At 41.8% G+C, this 20,246-nt stretch overlaps 1 protein-coding gene across 2 annotated transcripts in view; it reads left to right on the top strand.

Annotated features, from left to right (window-relative positions):
* Nucleotides 1-20,246, top strand: part of BTAF1 (B-TFIID TATA-box binding protein associated factor 1) — a 398,618-nt gene that overhangs the window by 29,242 nt on the left and 349,130 nt on the right. For both annotated transcript variants that reach the window (XM_063435223.1, XM_063435224.1), the window contains 11 exons: nt 267-443; nt 2,102-2,242; nt 2,512-2,636; nt 3,102-3,222; nt 3,947-4,051; nt 4,133-4,282; nt 5,045-5,187; nt 5,488-5,662; nt 15,527-15,730; nt 16,007-16,433; nt 16,859-17,052. In XM_063435223.1, coding sequence (XP_063291293.1) covers nt 267-443; nt 2,102-2,242; nt 2,512-2,636; nt 3,102-3,222; nt 3,947-4,051; nt 4,133-4,282; nt 5,045-5,187; nt 5,488-5,662; nt 15,527-15,730; nt 16,007-16,433; nt 16,859-17,052 — 1,962 coding nt within the window. The remainder of the gene's footprint in view (nt 1-266; nt 444-2,101; nt 2,243-2,511; nt 2,637-3,101; nt 3,223-3,946; nt 4,052-4,132; nt 4,283-5,044; nt 5,188-5,487; nt 5,663-15,526; nt 15,731-16,006; nt 16,434-16,858; nt 17,053-20,246) is intronic.

Below are 20,246 nucleotides of genomic sequence, written 5' to 3'. Positions count from 1 at the left end.
CTTCCTGGGGCAGTGCTGCACAGTGAATTGATGGCTCAATTACATAAATTATGTTATATAAAAATATATATTGAGGACTGCACCTCTCTTCTAGTAAATTTGTCTGGTAGATTTAAATAAACTTGTCAGGTGCTAGCCCTATTAGTGCCTTAAAATGCGGTGACCTAGTAATTCAGTTATATTTTGGCTCCAGCCATTAATGCAAAATGACGATGGTTTGATGGTATAGGGGATGTTTATTCTGAAACATTCTGTTGTATGTTTAGGTTGTTGCTCCAGTTCGGGAAACCTGTGCTCAAACAATGGGGGTGGTTCTACGGTATATGAGTGAGAGTGGAGTGCATAAAACAGTGAAGGTTCTGCTGCGACTCTTAACACAAGAACAATGGGAAGTGCGACACGGAGGTCTGCTGGGGATAAAGTATGCACTTGCAGTTCGTCAGGTAACAATTATGTAAAAAAAATAATTCTGATTTTTATCTTTTTTTCCCTTAATGTTATGTTTGTTTATCAGCTATATTTAACAAATCTGTATATGTGAAGTTTTGAAAAATACAAATGTAAAATTCCACTCCTCCTCTATCCTGCAACAGGGTTTGTTCTCCGGTATCATTCTTTTTGTGTGTTTTTATTTTTTTCTCCTTTCCTCTTGTTTTGCACATACCACTCTGTAGTATGACAAATATATATTGTCTTTTACAAGGATTACACATATGGGCAAAGTTTTTTTTTTTAGTTGGATATCTATAACCAGAGACTAGAATTGGAATCCACACATGCAAAGCAGGCCGCTTACTCTATCGCAGTGTTTGACTGTGGCTTTTTATATCCCTTGGTGGTAATGGAACAGAGTGATGGTGTTTTGGGACTAGATCTCTGAACAGTAAAAGAAAAAAAAGTTGCTAGATAAAAACGTATTTTTTTACAGTTACCAACACGGAATTGAGGCAGTAAGGCAGCTAATCAGTCTGCAATTATATTAATCCACATTGGATGTCTTCCCACTTCCCTGTGTTCACCACATCACATTTGTCTGCTTCCTGCAGCCCCTGCTGTTCTGTCTCTAGTGTTGATATTTATTTCTCCAGTCTGGTGAGGGGTTATGGGTATGTACTGGGCAATCCATTGGGTATCTGTTATCATACACAAGTTAAAAAAACAAAAACCCTTGCTTTTTCGTTTGCTCCATGCCTGCAGCATATAGACTCAGATGAGCTGAAATGTACATTTTAGCTTATGTTTCCAGCGGGTGACTGCAGAGACTTAATCTATGGTAAAAGTATTCTAGCCACTTCTTGAAAGGGCTCAAACCCCATTGGATAACTGGTATGCTAGGGTTGTACAAATATGTCAGATGGAGAAAATTACACAATCAACCCAAAGCATAAATTCTATGCCCCCTGGAGGACCTGGATATAATACTTTTTTATAATGTATACACATTATACTTTTGTGTTCTACAGGCCAATTTGCATAATTTCCCTGAAGGTTATTCACTTAAGTGTGTTGGGAATTCGGAGTGAATTTAAATTTTTTGCCAGAATAGCCAACCTGGAAAAATAGCACAATGTGGATATTGTGGTATTTACTTAACAATGACAATGTCCTATACCTTTGCACCATTACTCTGCCTCTGTAAGCAGCCAGAATACTCGAAGATTGCCCCTCTAATTCATCCTATTACTATTGGTGGTTCAGCCCTCCCTCTCGCTACGCTGCATTCTGATTATTCTCATATTATGACTATTGTGGAATACTCTGCCAAGTGTATTTTTCCTGTTACTGTATTCCTGGAATATATAGCTTCCTTTATATGAAATAAAAACAGTTTAATAAAAGAGTGAGGAGAAAAATAGACTACCGGTATACATTCACCCGCGATTTCACTGCCATTCGTGCCTATATAAAAATGTATATTCCTTACGTTCTGAAGATAATCCTGAATATAAACAATATGTGGTTGATGTAGCAAGGCCTCTTGCCTGTAACATATGGTTTCTTTATTTTATGTCAGCTATAACTGAATGGTAATCTGTGACATAATTGTGTGTTGTTGTTTTTTTGTTTGTTTGTTTTTTATTTTTTAATGGCTACTTTGCAGGATTTAATTAAGGCTTTGTTACCTAAAGTTCTTCCGGCAATAACTGAAGGTCTTCAGGACCTTGATGATGATGTGCGTGCTGTAGCGGCTGCCTCTCTAGTTCCTGTAGTGGACAGCCTTGTCAAGCTGCAGTTCAAGCAGGTAACTGGAATTCTCTTGTTTTACTTGTCTGTCTGGTTTTTGAATCTTGAGCAGTGATAATTCAACGTTGGCATTACAGCTTTGGGGTCTAGGCTGCCATTTGCATGTGTATAAAATAGTACCGTGAGGTGAAATGTCACTTTATTCTGGTCAGTATGTAGGTAATCTCTGGGTCTGTTTAATCTATACATTTTTTAGCACATGGGGAACACTTTTCAGGAGTACCTGATCTTGTACTGAATCTGCCAAGTTCCTTTTTTCCCCTCTAGGTGCCCTCCATTCTGAGCACACTGTGGGATGCTCTTCTAGAGCTGGATGATCTCACTGCTTCCACAAACAGTATCATGACACTCCTGTCATCCCTTCTAACATACCCTCAGGTTCAACAGTGCAAGTACGTTCTACTCTTCCTATCCAGTCATGTTTTTAGCATCCTGACATCTGTCTTATATTGTTTTTATTTTTTTATTTTTTTTTATAACCTGAATAATACTTCACAACAGTTGTCAATTAAATATTTTTTTTTTTTTACTTGTAAATCTTTTTTGCTGAATGTGACTACACAAACTGATTCATCCATCTCACTAAACATTTATGAGCCTCTGAGTTTTATCCATTCTCCACTGTACTGATTTGTGATAATGCTCCTGTTACACCCCCTCCATATTAGTTGGTTGTTCGTTTTTTTGTTTTTTTTTTAAACACAGACCAAAACAGATTTCAATGCATGTGATTACATTAAACAAAATTGAAACAAGACGACTGTGTTACAGTGCATAAATAGATTTACAGGTTTATGTTAAGCTATATTATGTACTGCCAGTAGCTTACATACGCTTTTTTTTCCTCTTCTTATTAGTATTCAACAGTCACTTACTATATTGGTTCCTCGAGTATGGCCTTTCTTACGTCATACAATTTCATCTGTTCGAAGGGCTGCCCTGGAAACATTATATACTTTGTTATCAACTCAGGATCAGGTATGTGGTCTTTATTTGTAACTTTGTTTTAGAAACATCCATCTATTTTTAAAAGTAGAAAGTTTGGCTGTTTATAAAATGGTAAAGTGTATGACAAATGCTGGGGCGTCCCAAATAGGATGTGTCCCAAGTAGGGCAAATCATTTTAAATTTTTTTTTTTTTAACCCCTTAAGGACCAAACTTCTGGAATAAAAGGGAATCATGACATGTCACACATGTCGTGTGTCCTTAAGGGGTTAAACTGCTAGAAAGAGCGGAGAATGGCTCGGAGTTGGGTGTTACACAAAGGGTAACACCTGTGAAGTAGAGTAAATAATATATTTTACAAAAAATACACCATGTATCTTTGTACTATATCGTGTACTCCATGTATAGGGGAGCAATTTCAGGGAAGTTAATTTCTTTCTTTCCAGGTTTACTTTACTATATTTACTCTTTCTGCAGAAGCGCCTCAGAGTAATTTAAAGGCATGTAAACACTGCATTTCCTGCAGAACGTCAATGATTTAACTAGTGTTAAAACTACTGGAACATGGCACCCAGACCCTGTCATGGTGCTGTTGGTTATAGGGTCTCTTTAATGAATGTAAACAAAGCCAGTAGTATACCCATACGTCTAGGCATAAGTTAGATATCTGCATAGATGGCTGGTCATCAGAGTTCTGTTTATGAAAAACATTTTTAGTCATTCATTCAAATCCTCTCTCCTTGCTTGGATTTGTAGAATTGTTCGGGATGGCTGATACCCATTCTGCAAGAGATGCTGCGGCATATATTTCAGATCTGTATTTTAGAGAGCAACCAAGAAATTCTGGATCTAATAAAAAAGGTAACCTCTTGTCTTCTCTTTGGTGTTTCTATTTTTGTGCTGTGCTTGTATCTATGTTTACATCTGTTTCTCTCTCCACAGGTGTGGCTAGAGCTAATTAAAAAAGCGTCTGTGCAGTTTGTGGTTGCTGCCGCTTGCCCTTGGATGGGAGTTTGGCTCTGCTTAATGATGCAGCCCTCACATTTACCTATTGATTTAAACATGCTCCTCGAGGTTAAATCTAAAACAAAGGTACAGTTGAATATGAGCTGGCTATTGAAAGGGTCTCTTTAAGCCCAGTAACTAACCACTGCAGATTATTGCAGTAGTTGTGTTGCATGGAGTTGCCCTGTTAATATGGTCACTTTATAATTGTTTTTTTTTTAAATTCTTTATTTTTGTCGTGCATGTATCTCCAACATTTACTCAAAGCTACACCAGCTTCTGAGTGCAATTTACAATATTCAACAGAATAACAGGTGGACACAGCACAATTTTTAGTTTATAACAAAGAAAGGAACAATAAAGGAATACGACTCAGGTCACTTTATAATTGAGATATTAAATTGACATGCAATATTCCACAGCTCTCAGATGGCTGTTATGTTTTATTGGCTGTCAATCCATTTAGTCAGGTAAATACTTGATGCCTGTTATACAGACTATAGCTCCCAACAGTACTGCTGCATACTGCTGCAATGGAAATGTTACTAGCCATAGGTAACTCTGCTTGTGCAGTATTCTAATATTTAATATATGCCCTAACTGAGAAACGTCGGTATATTCTGAAAACTTCTTATATTTTGCAAATGTGTCTTTTAGATTGTTTTTGTGTAGCCTCTTAAAGCAAGTTCAGTTAGTCTCCATAATCACACAATAAAAAGAACCCAGAGGTAAAAGGTTTAGACAGAGAATCATAAACAAGCTAGAGATCTTGTTGAATTTGGGGGTGGGGGAAGTGCTGGCTCTTCATAAAATGCAGATGTGATCTCATAATCTTATGTTTCCTTGCAGGAAAAAGCTGGAGGGAAACTGCGACTAGGTTTTTGCCAAACTAAGGAAATTACCCAGGAACACATTGCTGGGTCCGACAGCGTTAATGATGACTCTGCCACAAGAGATTATGTTGTCATAAGAGCTCGCGTGACAGCAGCAAAGTGAGTCTACTGGACTGTGGGATAAAATCAAACCCTGACCTGAACACACCCCCACACCACCTTTTATTTATTTTCCATTTCCCAAGATCGTCCCTTGTCATGAAAGACACTAGGTATATGCACCTTACCCACCAATGTACAGATAACGTTACTTTATGGCCTATTGCTCTGGCAGAGATTATTAATCCTAAATATAGAAGAGGAATAAAGACTGGCAAACAAATGACAGTGCAGTTTTTAGCTTTGATGCAGCCAATTTTTACAAGAATGAGTAATCCTTTTTATGCGGTCTTCTTTTAGGTTATTGGGTTCATTGTGTTGCTGCATTTGTGATCCGAGTGTAAATACAGAGTCCCAGGAAATAAAGCCTGCGGAGTCACTGGCCCAGCTGCTTCTCTTCCATCTGAACTCCAAGTCTGCCCTGCAGAGGATCAGTGTTGCACTACTTATTTGTGAGTGGGCTGCATTGCAAAAGGTAAAGATTGTATGTTTAGAATATATTATATTATGCTTAAAACAATCGCCAACAAAGGTTTGCATTCTACTATATTTTCAAATTCTAGTGTTTCTGCTTTTATCTACACATTCTGGCTAAATGGCAAGCAAATGTTGGCATGCAGTGCTGAGATGAGATTTCGGTGCTTTGTGATATTTTCCTGTACTTTCTCAAGTGGGGGAGAAAGAACATATGGCGGTTTAGTTTGATGCATCTGTGTTCCTTTGCATCCACTCTTTAATTAGGGACGTTTTAGCAAAGATCTGTCCTCCAGGCCAGTAATGATTTTAATGCTGCTAACGGTTTTTCAGAATTGCCCCTGTGTAAGGAATTACTTTTGTGACTTAATGTAGTGGTTCTGGTGTCTATTGCCTGTCCCTGCAGGCCTTTTTTTTTTTTTTAATGTAAACACTGCCTTTTCAGATAAAAAAAAAAAAGGAAGCTGTTGAATGTTCCCCATAGAAATGCAATGGATCTCTGAGGAGATGCTGATTGGCGCATCGTGGTGTTTTGCCACGCATGAGCAGTAGCCTCCTAACGCTTTCCTATGGGGAAAGCATTGTATTGGCGGAGACCAGGTTCGATGATCTCCGCCATTGAGGCAGGGCCAGCCATGGAGAGACAGCGCAGAATTGGAGAAAAGGTGCGTAAAATCACTTTTGCCGAGTGATGCAAGGGCTGCTGGGGATTTAAATAGTTCAACACCATTGTGTCCGGAATACATGTTTGTGTTCCTGACCCTAGTGTTCCTTTAAGTGCTAAAACTGCCCAAACAGCGGCGTCCAGACTTTACATGATAGGTTTGTGCACAAATAGCTTTTGGCTGCACTAAACGAATAATCCTATGCCTTCCAATCTATGGCCAAGCGAATCAATTTGTTTATGTCTTCCGATTCCATTCATTCAGCCATAGATTGGCAGGCATTTGGTCCGTTCAGCTCAACTGAAAGAGATTTGTGCACCAGTGTCGTGTATGATATTGTATAATTACAATGTGATCTTTTCCAACAACTTTGTGTTATTAAATGGAACTCTACACTGTCTAAATAAATAATAAAAATCACTGTTTGTTAGAGATTCCCCAAATGAAATCATACATGTATTTTTAATTGGGGGTATACAAAATAATGGCTTGCAAAATCTGCAGATCTCTTGTCTGCTGCCTTTACAAACCCTCCCCTCCTAATTCTGCCCAGACTGTCTGTGACTGTCCTATCAAACTTCCCAAATCTTTGCAAGACCGGTGCTCTGAGCAATTGTTTCCTCTTGAGTTTAGCTCCTCTCAACCAAAAAGTAACATAACCGGTCGTCTGCTTCAAAGCCGTGGGGGTGTAATTTAGAAACGTGTTGATTTCTTTTGAAATATGCACTATTTGCAAATGAAAAAAATAACACACTCTTCACCCACACACAGCTTTCAACAAGCTAAAGTTATTTAGGTTTCTGGGGTGTCCCTTTAATACATTTAAGTGAGAGGTCTTCCTTATGTGACACAAATAGTTTTTTTGGTGTGAGATGGAGAGCAGTGCGCCTGCTTTGCAAAGAGATCAGAAATGCGCTTTCATGTGTCGTACAGTCCGTATATACCTGTTCCATGCATTTTTATTTTTTTTTTTATTTTTTTTAATTCTTTATTTTTGCAGTGCATTTAATGAGTACAAACTGTCTCGAGGTACCCCAACAGCAATCCTCGAGTTGCTTAGCATAAGTAACAAGTAGGGTAATTGCTGGACAATGCACGTTTTTTAGTTTATAATGGCAATAATGTTAGTGAGACATTAGAGTAGTATTAGTAGATTGAGTAACAAACATAACATCTAACTTGTCCCCTTACTGATAAAGGATAGGTATTTAGTGAGAATAGTCAGGGTAAGATAAGGGGTACAGGAAAGTATACCACCCCAGACATCCCCAATACATCTGAGTGACAACCCTTAGTAATGGCAGCATAGTAGACTTCTTTATCTTCTAGACCTGTCGATATAAAGTGGGGGTGAGGAGCTTGTAAGAAACATATGTGTGGCAAGCAAGAAGTCCGATTCGGCTTGGTTACCCCTGTCTGGATATGCGCTGGGGCCCTGGGGCCAACCAGTTGGCTCCATGCATTTTTTAATAGCTGTGTTTGTGCATACTTGTTAACTTTGCTCTAAATGAAGTATACTGCCGTTGGATGTGCTTGTTTGTACATGATACAGAAAATACTGGAAAATCTGAAGGGATTTTAGAACGCTTCTTAAAAGGTTCCATCTACAGCTCGAATTTGTTTGCAAAATATATTAAATGTCATTACATTACAACTCATCTTTGAGCTATGTATAACTTGTGTTGTAATCGATCTGTTGCATATCTTTACCACTTATCTATGAATATGTGCCTCATTAACCCCTTAAAGCGGCACTGTCATGCCGAACTTACCTTTCCTCAATCTCTTCCTCTTCTCCCCCTCTCTCAGGATCTGTTATTCTTTTCTTCCTGTCTTCTTTAGTTTTCTTTAAAACCATAAGACAAAGTAGGGACTCTTTGTCTTATGGGATTCCTCCGCTTGACCAGCTCTGACCAGCGGAGGAGCAAAGTGTGCTTCATTTCCGCTGGTCAGAGCAATTTTCCCATGATCCCTAGCTTTCCTCCCTGTTCCCACAATGCTTCCTGTCAGTATTGCCGAAAGTCCTGTCACTTAGACAGAACGCCGGCAAAACTGCCGAATTGCATCCTAACAGAATGAGCACTGTTTCTCCATTGGTGTTAGGATGCAATTCGGTACTTTGTTCGTATCGGAATTTCATTCTAATGAATGAAACTCCGATCCTATTCATTGCCGCGGCTGCATCTTGCAGCCGCTTAGTAGATAACTCCCTAATTCCCACGGTATCAGGGAGCTATCTACTAAAAGGCTGAAATACCTGAATTGGTCTTTCAGCCAACTTTACTAATACTAAGTAAAAATTACTTAGTATTAGTAAATAATATGCCCCTACTCGCTATACCGCGAGTAGGGGCATGTCTAGTAAGCAGTGAGCAGCCTGTGGCTGCTCACTGTAAAAAACAAAAAAAAACCTAATAAACACCCCCCCTCCCCTGCGCGGGGGTTAAAGATTGGGGGGGGGAGGCTATTGTCTTCCCTCCTTGCCCCCACCCCTGCGCGGTGGGTGGGGGCCCTAATAAAACAATAAGGGGGGGACCTATTGTCCTCCCCCCCTGGCCCCCACCCCTGCGCGGTGGGTGGGTGCCCTAATAAAACAATAAGGGGGGGACCTACTGTCCTCCCCCCCGGCCCCCACCCCTGCGCGGTGGGTGGGGGCCCTAATAAAACAATAAGGGGGGGGGGACCTACTGTCCTCCCCCCCGGCCCCCACCCCTGAGCGGTGGGTGGGGGCCCTAATAAAACAATAAGGGGGGGGACCTATTGTCCTCCCCCCTGGCCCCCACCCATGCGCGGTGGGTGGGGGCCCTAATAAAAACAATAAGGGGGGGGACCTACTGTCCTCCCCCCGGCCCCCACCCCTGAGCGGTGGGTGGGGGCCCTAATAAAACAATAAGGGGGGGGACCTATTGTCCTCCCCCCCTGGCCCCCACCCCTGCGCGGTGGGTGGGGGCCCTAATAAAAACAATAAGGGGGGGGGACCTACTGTCCTCCCCCCCGGCCCCCACCCCTGAGCGGTGGGTGGGGGCCCTAATAAAACAATAAGGGGGGGGACCTACTGTCCTCCCCCCTAGCCCCCACCCCTGCGCGGTGGGTGGGGGCCCTAAATGACCCCCCCCCATCAAGGTGACTAGGGGTCCCAAGCCCCTAGTCACCCCCCACCCAAAACATTCTATCCCCTACCTACCCCCCTCACCCTAAAAATAGTGAGGGGGGAATAAAATAACTAACCTGTAAAAAAAAAATAATTAAACTTGCCATTTGACGTCTTCTTTTTTCTAAATTCTTCTTACTTCAGCCCCCCAAAAGGCCAAATAAAAATCCATAAACCCGTCGCACTTTAAAAAAAAACAAAAAAAAAAAAAACGAGCGCAAACAAAAATTAATCCATCTTCACCCATGGAGGGCACGCCGCGTACTGAGCTCCGCAGGGCGGGTCAAGGCTTATAAAGCCTTGCCCCGCACTGCAATTAGGCTTAGAACACAATGATTGGTTGGTTTAAGCCAATCAGAGTGCTCTGTGTCATTTTACACAGCGTGGGAAAATTCAAAAGAACTTTCCCACGCTGTGTAAAATGACAGATCACTGTGATTGGATGGTTTTCAAGCCATCCAATCACAGTGCTCTGTGTCATTTTACAAGCGAGGGAAAATTCCAAAGAACTTTCCCACGCTTGTAAAATGACACAGAGCAGTGTGATTGGATGGATTTCAAGCCATCCAATCACAGTGCTCTGTGTCATTTTACACAGCGTGGGAAAATTGAACTTTCCCACGCTGTGTTAAATGACACAGAGCACTGTGATTGGATGGCTTGAAATCCATCCAATCACACTGCTCTGTGTCATTTTACAAGCGTGCGAAAGTTCTTTGGAATTTTCCCACGCTTGTAAAATGACACAGAGCACTGTGATTGGATGGATTTCAAGCCATCCAATCACAGTGCTCTGTGTCATTTTACACAGCGTGGGAAAATTGAACTTTCCCACGCTGTGTAAAATGACACAGAGCACTGTGATTGGATGGCTTGAAATCCATCCAATCACACTGCTCTGTGTCATTTTACAAGCGTGGGAAAGTTCTTTGGAATTTTCCCACGCTTGTAAAATGACACTGAGCACTGTGATTGGATGGCTTGAAAACCATCCAATCACAGTGATCTGTCATTTTACACAGCGTGGGAAAGTTCTTTTGAATTTTCCCACGCTGTGTAAAATGACACAGAGCACTCTGATTGGCTTAAACCAACCAATCATTGTGTTCTAAGCCTAATTGCAGGGCGGGGCAAGGCTTTATAAGCCTTGACCCGCCCTGCGGAGCTCCGTACGCGGCGTGCCCTCCATGGGTGAAGATGGATTAATTTTTGTTTGCGCTCGTTTTTTTTTTTGTTTTTTTTTAAAGTGCGACGGGTTTATGGATTTTTATTTGGCCTTTTGGGGGGCTGAAGTAAGAAGAATTTAGAAAAAAGAAGACGTCAAATGGTAAGTTTTTTTTTTTTTTTTTTTTTTTTACAGGTTAGTTATTTTATTCCCCCCTCACTATTTTTAGGGTGAGGGGGGTAGGTAGGGGATAGAATGTGTTGGGTGGGGGATGACTAGGGGCTTGGGACCCCTAGTCACCTTGATGGGGGGGGGTTCATTTAGGGCCCCCACCCACCGCGCAGGGGTGGGGGCTAGGGGGGAGGACAGTAGGTCCCCCCCCCCTTATTGTTTTATTAGGGCCCCCACCCACCGCTCAGGGGTGGGGGCCGGGGGGGGAGGACAGTAGGTCCCCCCCCTTATTGTTTTTATTAGGGCCCCCACCCACCGCGCAGGGGTGGGGGCCAGGGGGGGAGGACAATAGGTCCCCCCCTTATTGTTTTATTAGGGCCCCCACCCACCGCTCAGGGGTGGGGGCCGGGGGGAGGACAGTAGGTCCCCCCCCCTTATTGTTTTTATTAGGGCCCCCACCCACCGCGCAGGGGTGGGGGCCAGGGGGGGAGGACAGTAGGTCCCCCCCTTATTGTTTTATTAGGGCCCCCACCCACCGCGCAGGGGTGGGGGCCGGGGGGGGAGGACAGTAGGTCCCCCCCCTTATTGTTTTATTAGGGCCCCCACCCACCGCGCAGGGGTGGGGGCCGGGGGGGAGGACAATAGGTCCCCCCCTTATTGTTTTATTAGGGCCCCCACCCACCGCGCAGGGGGGGGACAGTAGGTCCCCCCCTTATTAACATTTTTTTTTTTTTTTTTACAGTGAGCAGACACAGGCTGCTCACTGTTTAGTGGACATGCCCCTACTCCAGGGCCCCTACTCGCGGTATAGCGAGTAGGGGTATTGGGGAGATTTTAATCTCCCTTGTGCTATTATGGGGGTCATATTGACCCCCATAGAGTGAGGGGGGGACATGGGGGGCTTAGGAAGTGGCGAGGAGCACTGCTCCCTGACGCTTCTATAGTTACATATTACAAGGAGGGAGCTGCACGCCGGTAGCTCCCTCCTTGTAATAAACTGAACGAACAAACTAACACTGATACTCAGTGTTAGTTTGTTCATCTGATTTTTTCTATTCATTCATTCGTCTGTCTGATGAATGAATGAATAGGTGAAATTCCCGTTCGCATGTCCAGGTGTTTCACTGGGCATGTGCGGGAATCTCACAGTCTGTGTAGTGTGGGTAGATGACGTGTCCCACAGGGACTTCAACTACCCACACAAAGATGGCGGCGCCCTGAATAAAGATCGGGGCAGAAGATAAAGAATTAAAAAGAGGTAATGTGGGGGGCTTAGGGGCATTTGGGGGTGACTAGGGGGTCGATTGGATGTAGTGGAGGCGGGAGGGGGGTTAAAAAAAAAACGGGATTCGGCATGACAGTGCCGCTTTAAGGACACATGACATGTGTGACATGTCATGATTCCCTTGTATTCCAGAAGTTTGGTCCTTAAGGGGTTAAACATTCGTGCGGATCAACTTATATACAGAAATAGGTGTTGGCTTCCAAGCGTATAAATCTGTAATGTATAATAATAATGTGGAATTGTCAGTGTTTTTTGTCACTTACAATTTTAAGGTTTATCCATGCTGCAGTTTCATTTTATGTGTGTTAACCAGACGAGTTGAAGCCCTGCAGATGAATGATAACAGAAGTTAATCTGATTGAAAGGCTTTTTTGAGCTATGTAACTATAAACCTTCTGTAGTATGGACAAATGACTTTTTGAAGCTTGAATAGCTACATTGGATTGTGCAAAATTCTTTAAGCATCATCTTCTATGACAGGGCTGTCCAATACGCGGCCCACGGTGGGATTTTATGTGGCCCGCCTGTGGGACTTTGATCTCCCCTGCTGGCCTATGCAGAGTCAGCCCTGCTGTGTGCCTTCATGGGCCGGTGGGGAGATCCAAGATCTCCCTCACCGGCCCAAAGGCATTTGTCTGCGTCAACTGGCAGGAGAGGTGAGAGGAGGAGCAGGGAGGCCAAATGTTCCTCCCTGTGAGCTGATGCATTGCCATGGTAATCAGCGTTGACGCTGATTACCATGGCAATGCTCAGAGGAGCTTGCAAGAGGAGTGAACGTTGCCTGCAGCTGGAGGGGCTGCAGGCACATTATAGTTTTTTTCTTCTTCTTCTAAATATTGTGGTTTTATAACAGTGGAGGCTGGGTGTAGACTCAAATACTGAAGGTAGAGCAGGATCTCTCAGCCGTGGTATTTAACCCCTTAAGGACACATGACATGTGTGACATGTCATTATTCCCTTTTATTCCAGAAGTTTGGTCCTTAAGGGGTTAAAGGGTTATGACCAGCAATCACTTTGAGCCTAACTCATAGCTCATCTGTTCGTCTGGGTTCACTGTGATGGAGTGGTATCAGTACCTTAACTGCATGACAATCTATGCAGTAACTGGCCGTTACGCCCTTCACTGCATGACGGCCTAGACAGTCATGTGATCCCTAAAGCATTAAATAAGTACAAAATCAACAGCTAAAAAATAAATAAAATATTCAAAATTGTTGATGAATGCCTACTGTGTGCTTAATCATCCTAAATATGAATTCTGCTGCCAGGCTGATCTTTCTCTCCTGTCGCTTCTCTCACATCTCACCCCTCTGTCTATCCTTATACTGGCTTCCTGTCCCCTACAGGTGTCAATTTAAAACACTTACCCTTACCTTTAAAGTTCTAACCAACTCTTGCCCCTCTTGCATATCTTTACTGATTCATAGGTATGCCCCTTCTTTGTCTCTCCGCCATACTGGTGACCTTCTCCTGTCTGCTGCTCACACCCTTACTGCAAATTCACGCCTGCAAGACTTCTCATGGACGTCTCCTTTCCTTTGGAACAACCTGCCTAGCCCTGTCAGACTCTCCCCTAATTTTCTTTTCAGGAATGCTTATGGCCTCCAAGAGTAACTTCTATCTCTCAAACCTTCCTTTCGGTCTCTCCTAAAGGGCCACACTCCACTCTCACCTCCAGTTCTGCTACTTTCCCACCATGTCTGTTTGGTGTCTCCCTCAATACCCCTCCTATTGTGTTTTTATACCCCACCTCCTCTAGACTGTAAGCTCGTTTGAGCAGGGTCCTCAACTACCTATTGTTACTGTTACACTTTATTGTCTCATAGAAACAAAGAACCATTCGGCCCATCTAGTCTGCCCAGTTTTCTAAATACTTTCATTAGTCCCTGGCCTTATCTTATAGTTAGGATAGCCTTATGCCTATCCCACGCATGCTTAAACTCCTTTACTGTGTTAACCTCTACCACTTCAGCTGGAAGGCTATTCCATGCATCCACTACCCTCTCAGTAGAGTAATACTTCCTGATATTATTTTTAAACCTTTGTCCCTCTAATTTAAGACTATGTCCTCTTGTTGTGGTAGTTTTTCTTTTAAATATAGTCTCCTCCTTTACTGTGTTGATTCCCTTTATGTATTTAAATGTTTCTATCATATCCCCCCTGTCTTGTCTTTCCTCCAAGCTATACATGTTAAGATCCTCTAACCTTTCCTGGTAAGTTTTATTCTGCAACCCATGAACCAGTTTAGTAGCCCTTCTCTGAACTCTCTCTAAGGTATCAATATCCTTCTGAAGATAGGGTCTCCAGTACTGCGTACAATACTCCAAGTGAGGTCTCACCAGTGTTCTGTACAATGGCATGACTACTGCTAATACCTCTCCCTATACAACCAAGCATTCTGCTAGCATTTCCTGCTGCTCTATTACATTGTCTGCCTACCTTTAAGTCATCAGAAATAATCACCCCTAAATCCCTTTTCTCGTTTGGTAAATTCACCTTTTATTGTAGAGCACTGTGGAATAAGCTGGCGCTATATAAATACCAATAATAATAATAATGAAGCCCATATGTGATATGGTCTGGTGGCTATTTTCGTGACCAATTTTATGTAAGTGTCTAACATACATTATTGAACTCCTTACCTTCAATATCTGCTCATGTCCTATACTCCAGGCTTTTGTGCTTGGCCACTTCAATTTCTGTCGATCACATCATTTTCCTGATAATTAAAGGACCACTCCACACTTCTAAACCCCCACCAAAAAAACTCAGTTTAGTAGATATACCTCCAATGAATACATACATGCATATTTTCATGTATGTATTCATTGGGAATATAGTTTAAAATGGCTTACAAAAGCTGCAGTTCTTTTGACTGCAGCCTTTGTAACCCCCTCCCCTTTTTGTTCCTGGAAGAGACTTTCAGTCTCTTCACAAAGAAATAACCAATCAGAGGCTTCTCATTGAATAGCCTTTGACTTGGTCCCCACATGCACGCGTGCGCCGACTCATGCACGTATACCGGTCTGTGCGTGCACATGTGGCTGTTTGTGCACACACGCGTGCACCCGGTCGCATGTGCAGGTATGAAGCCTTTGAGCTGGTCTGAGGTCTGGGAGGGGGTGGGGGCAGAAATCAGCTTTTTTATAAACTGGGGTTAAATGAGGATACTCCTCACCCATAAAACACTTTTGGTTGGGGTTGTTGAGTGGTCCTTTAACTTTAGATATGATACATTTTGTTCTAAAATTTGTTCATGGTTTAGCTGTCAGAGGATGTGGCCTTTAAAGGATAGTGAAATTTATGTTTATGTGAAGTTATGAACGATGAGTTGGCAACAAAAAAGGACTGTAGATTTGTGTGACAAAGTAGCATTGCAGTATAAACTGAAAATGATTTTTAACTTTTTTTTTCTTTCTGCTTTCCAGGAATGTAGGTCTTTAGTTTACGCTGTGCAGCCGCGCTTGCTTGCAGTACTCTCCGAGCACTTGTATTACGATGAGATTGCAGTCCCTTTCACCCGAATGCAGAATGAATGCAAACAGCTCATAGCATCCCTGGCAGATGTAAATATTGACATTAGGAGCAAAGTGACTAGCAGTGTATTTACCATCGACCAAGCCAGTGATTTGGTGAGTGTGCAAAACGAAGATTTGATAAGAATAAAATCTCCTACCGAATGTCTGATTATAGAAGTTATTTGACCAGTTTGAACAAGCTACACAGTATGGAGGTCTGGGCTGCTTTGTGTTCTCTACAAATGCTTCATGCCCTGTAAACTGAGATCCTCTATAGAGGATTTACACATCCAAATTATGCCTCTTGTTTGCAAATAGCCTTGTGTTGTGTGGTGTTTAAAATATCCTGGTTAATTAAAATTTGAGTCCTCATCTCCTTTGTTTTCACAGGTGAATACAGTATTTAAAGAGGCAACGGCCTCTCTTCCCGCAAGTGGTAGTCCTTTCCAACAATTGGATGGGAAAAGGCAGCAGGTACAAATGACTGTAGCGGAAACCAACCAGGAGTGGCAAGTTCTGCTACTTAGAGTCCACACAGTCGCTGCTTGTGCCATTGTGAACTTTATGCAGCTTCCAGAGAAACTGAACCCAGTCATCAAACCATTAATGGAGGCAATAAAGAAAGAGGATAATGCAGTTCTGCAGACCTATGCAGCACTGTGCATAGCTAAACTCCTGCAACAATGCACTCAGCGAACTCCGTGTCCCAATCCGAAAATTGTTAAAAATCTCTGCAGTTCACTTTGTGTGGATCCTAACATTACACCTTCTGTTACATGTCCAGCACCTGCTCTCAACAACGTGGAGAATTCAAAAGGTAATCCCATAGTAACTGCCTTTTCAGTCCTGGCCAGTTAGAACCGTGAAATGGATCTTAACCTGTTGGCAAGATACCAGAATGGTTTCTCACTGGTTTAAAAAAAACAACCAAAAAACGGTCATCAGCTCTATTTAACTGCGCGCTACAAATGTACTGTGAAAAAGGAACAGGATAGTGAAACAGTTTTTGTTGCTTTTAAAATAAATCAAATTTGGGCTTAAGAGTCTGACTACTTCTTACTATGTAACTATGCAGTTACATACTCTCTCATCTGGGTTTATGACCACAAGTTGTGGGATGGATAAAGCTGGTAGTTGGTAATTCTGTGTAAATCCTTTAACTCTTTAGATAATTTTAAATGCTTTAATTTGGAACAGTTCCTTGTAAATGTAAATAATGTACTGTTACCTTTCTCCTTTCAGCAGGTCCAAATGCTGACAAAGAGGGAATGTATCATTCAGTCACCAAGCTCAGAGGAATAATTACATTGTATAGACATCAACAAGCAGCATTTGCAGTCACTAGCAGACGAGGTCCAACCCCTAAAGCAACAAAATCCCAGGGGCAGGACCTGTCAGTTGGGAGCAGCAGTCATACATCCCCAGAGTCTGAAGACGTACGTATTATGGCTGTCTTAACACTTTTTGTGTGTGTGTGTGTGTGTGTGTGTGTCGGTCCTGTTTCTAGAATGGGTATGATTATGTATAAATATTTCATAGGCAAAGACTTTCAGGGTTATTTGCTAATCTCTGACTTGTAGCTAATGGAAATCAGAATGATAAAATTCATGCTAAAACCGCTAAATTGGAAACCCTTTCCTAACTCTGATTTAGGGACAGATTCACTATTTTAGCCTCTATTTTTGTTTTCCATTAGAATTGGAATTCACTGCAACTTGGATTGGTGTTAGAATACCAGCCTGAGTGTTTCTCCACCAAACTACTATGTTTCCCTGTCTCAGTTCATCTTATTATCTTGGACTTGCTTAGGCCAGTAAAATCTGTATTGTTTGTATTGAGTGAAATAAAAAATGATTGTACGTGTCCAGTGTAGCCAATATTCTAATTTCATCTGCTGAAAACAATTTACAGAGATTGACAACATTTCATTTCTTTTTAGTGGATTTTAATTTTAAAACCTTAATCTATGAAATCAATGCCCATCCCGAACCGCTGTATATACATATCTTTTTGATCAGATTTTTTTTTGTGTGAAACGAATTAGGGATCAACTGATTATCGGTTTTACCGATGATATCGGCCGATATTCTGTATTTTCGGCAATATCGGTTTCGGCCAATAGCTACGGATATTGCCGATAATACCTCCTAGGACCGCCGGGCTCATTACAAGCCCGGCGGTCCTGGGGGGGCCCCTGCAGCAAGCTGTTACTTACCTTTCCAGCAGCTCCCTTCAGCTCCCATGTCAATTCTCGCAAGTCCTACGGCCGCAGAGCGTTCCACGGGTTACCATGGCAACACTCCGCGCGGCACACAGACTGCGAGAGTTAGACTGGGGAGTTGAAGGGAGCTGCTGGAAAGGTAAGTCACTGCTCAGTACATGCCACTGGACCACCAGGGAATGCCATGGCCCCCATCCCTGGCCAGGTAACAAGCAGGGATAGGGGAATAAAAAAATATATAAAAATATTAAAAATAAAATTAAAATAAAAAGTGCCCCCTCCTCCCCATTTTACACAAATTACATCCCTTCAGAAACACACACACACACTCTGCATTCACTATATATACACACTACACAAACACTCACTGCATTCACTATACACACTACACAAACACACCCTGCATTCATTATATACACACTACACAAATGCACACTGCATCCACTACACAAATACACACAGCTCCCCTGTCTAAACACACTGCATCCACTACATGTGGCATGTATATTTTGTGCATTTGCCTTTAGAAATTGTTTATTTTTTCCAAATGGTAAATGTACAGAATATCGGCAAGTTATCGGCTATCGGCCTGAAAGTTGACAGATTATCGGTCGATCCCTAAAACGAATGTCAAGTTTTCCATTTGTTTTGTGGTCCAGCTTGGAACACACATTGCGCATTATAATTCGGAAACTAGAAAGCACAAGGCATCTCTTGAGATTGACAACTGATCAAACAGAAGCTTGTCTAAGGCATGTGTGCTGTTACTTGCTTAGTATGTGCATCTTGCTCTGTTAAATGATTTACTGCAGTGGGCGAAAGGTCTCTTTCCTACAAAAAGTTACCGGTCTTCATATTTCGTTAAAAAAAATGCTGTTTCAAAGGATTGATTTATAGCCCTACACAAATGTTATTCACGCCAGTCAGTGTGTGCTAATTTTAAACCCATGCTGTTATTTGGAACCCCAAGAACAAGAGCCTGAACAGACCTTGTTTTCCATAGTTGTGACATCTGTTCTAATTTGGCTAAAGGTTTCTAGTGTTTTTTTTTTTCTATGTGTGTATTTTTATTTTTATTAACAGGTGTGTAAAATAGAAAGTGAGTAGATACTAAACCTTGCTGTTGTATTAAATACATTTTCTAAATGCAGACAATAGGGTTTCTCAGTCTTTCCCTTGGCACTGTACTTCATGCAATGGCTATTATTCTATTGCATCAGGTGTTTCAATTAAAATCGTCCCTTTAGACACTCATTGCACCATGTAGCTGAAGTACTCGTTCTGTTTACATTTAATGTTCAATCCCTGCACCTGTGTCCAGACTATACAGCAACCTGTGCAAGAGTCAACCTTTTACACCTGAAAACCGAAAGTGTAACGATGACCCAACTTAGTTTTCACCTGTTTGAAGAATATGCATGGAGTATGAATACAATTTGCATAGGTCTAGGTTAAAATCCTAATTTTATGCACTGTAGCAAGGCAGTTAAATATAAGTTTATTTGTTTTTCAGAATTATTTCCACAAGTCCTAATCATAATTTTTCTGCCAATTCTACATCTATGCTGATCCATCAGTGACCTTGCTTGTCTGTATCCACTTAAATGCCTCTCGTAGGGAGATATTCTGAACACCGTAAACACAGTTGGAAGCGATAACCTATATTTGAAAAAAATATTTATATATATATATCTATATCATTATCATTACTGGGTGTTTTGCTAATTATGGAAATTAAAGGGACGCTATAGTCATCAGACTTTAGCTTAATGAAGCATTGCTCGGTTCTCTGCCATTTAGGAGTTAAATCAATTTGTTTATGCAGCTCTAGTCACACCTCCCTGCATGTGACTGACATGGCCTTCCTAAACACTTCCTGTAAAGAGACTTCTAATGTTAACACTTTCTTTATTGTAAATTCTGTTTAATTTAGAAATTGTATTATCTCATTCTCTGTTAATAGCTTTCTAGACCTTGCAGGAGCCTTCTTTATGTAATAAAAGTAAAATTTACATAGCAGAAGATAAAAAACCTCTAAAGTAAGTTAACATCTGATTAAAAATGAAAGAAACACCATTGTTCTTGCAGGCTGTTAGTCACTGGGGAGATGTGGCTAGGGATGCATAAACAGAAACATAAGTGATTTAATTTCTAAATGGCAGAGAATTGAGCAGTGAGACTTCAGAGGCATGATATATACACAAAAACTGCTTCATTAAGCTAAAGTTCTTTTTGTGACTATAGTGTCCTTTTAAATAATAAAAAAACATTGAGCTGGAATAGAACTATGTGAGAAGCATTTACTTCTGCTTTGAATTGAAAGCAAATGAAGCACAGAACCGTCCCAGTTGTCTAAGTGACCACCTGGTGGTGAGACAAAGGTGTTTTATAAAATTGCAGCTTTCTCTT

This window comes from Pelobates fuscus, chromosome 10 (genome assembly GCF_036172605.1).
Source record: "Pelobates fuscus isolate aPelFus1 chromosome 10, aPelFus1.pri, whole genome shotgun sequence".
NCBI classification, from domain to species: domain Eukaryota; kingdom Metazoa; phylum Chordata; class Amphibia; order Anura; family Pelobatidae; genus Pelobates; species Pelobates fuscus.
This window is presented reverse-complemented; position numbering and strand designations above follow the sequence as displayed.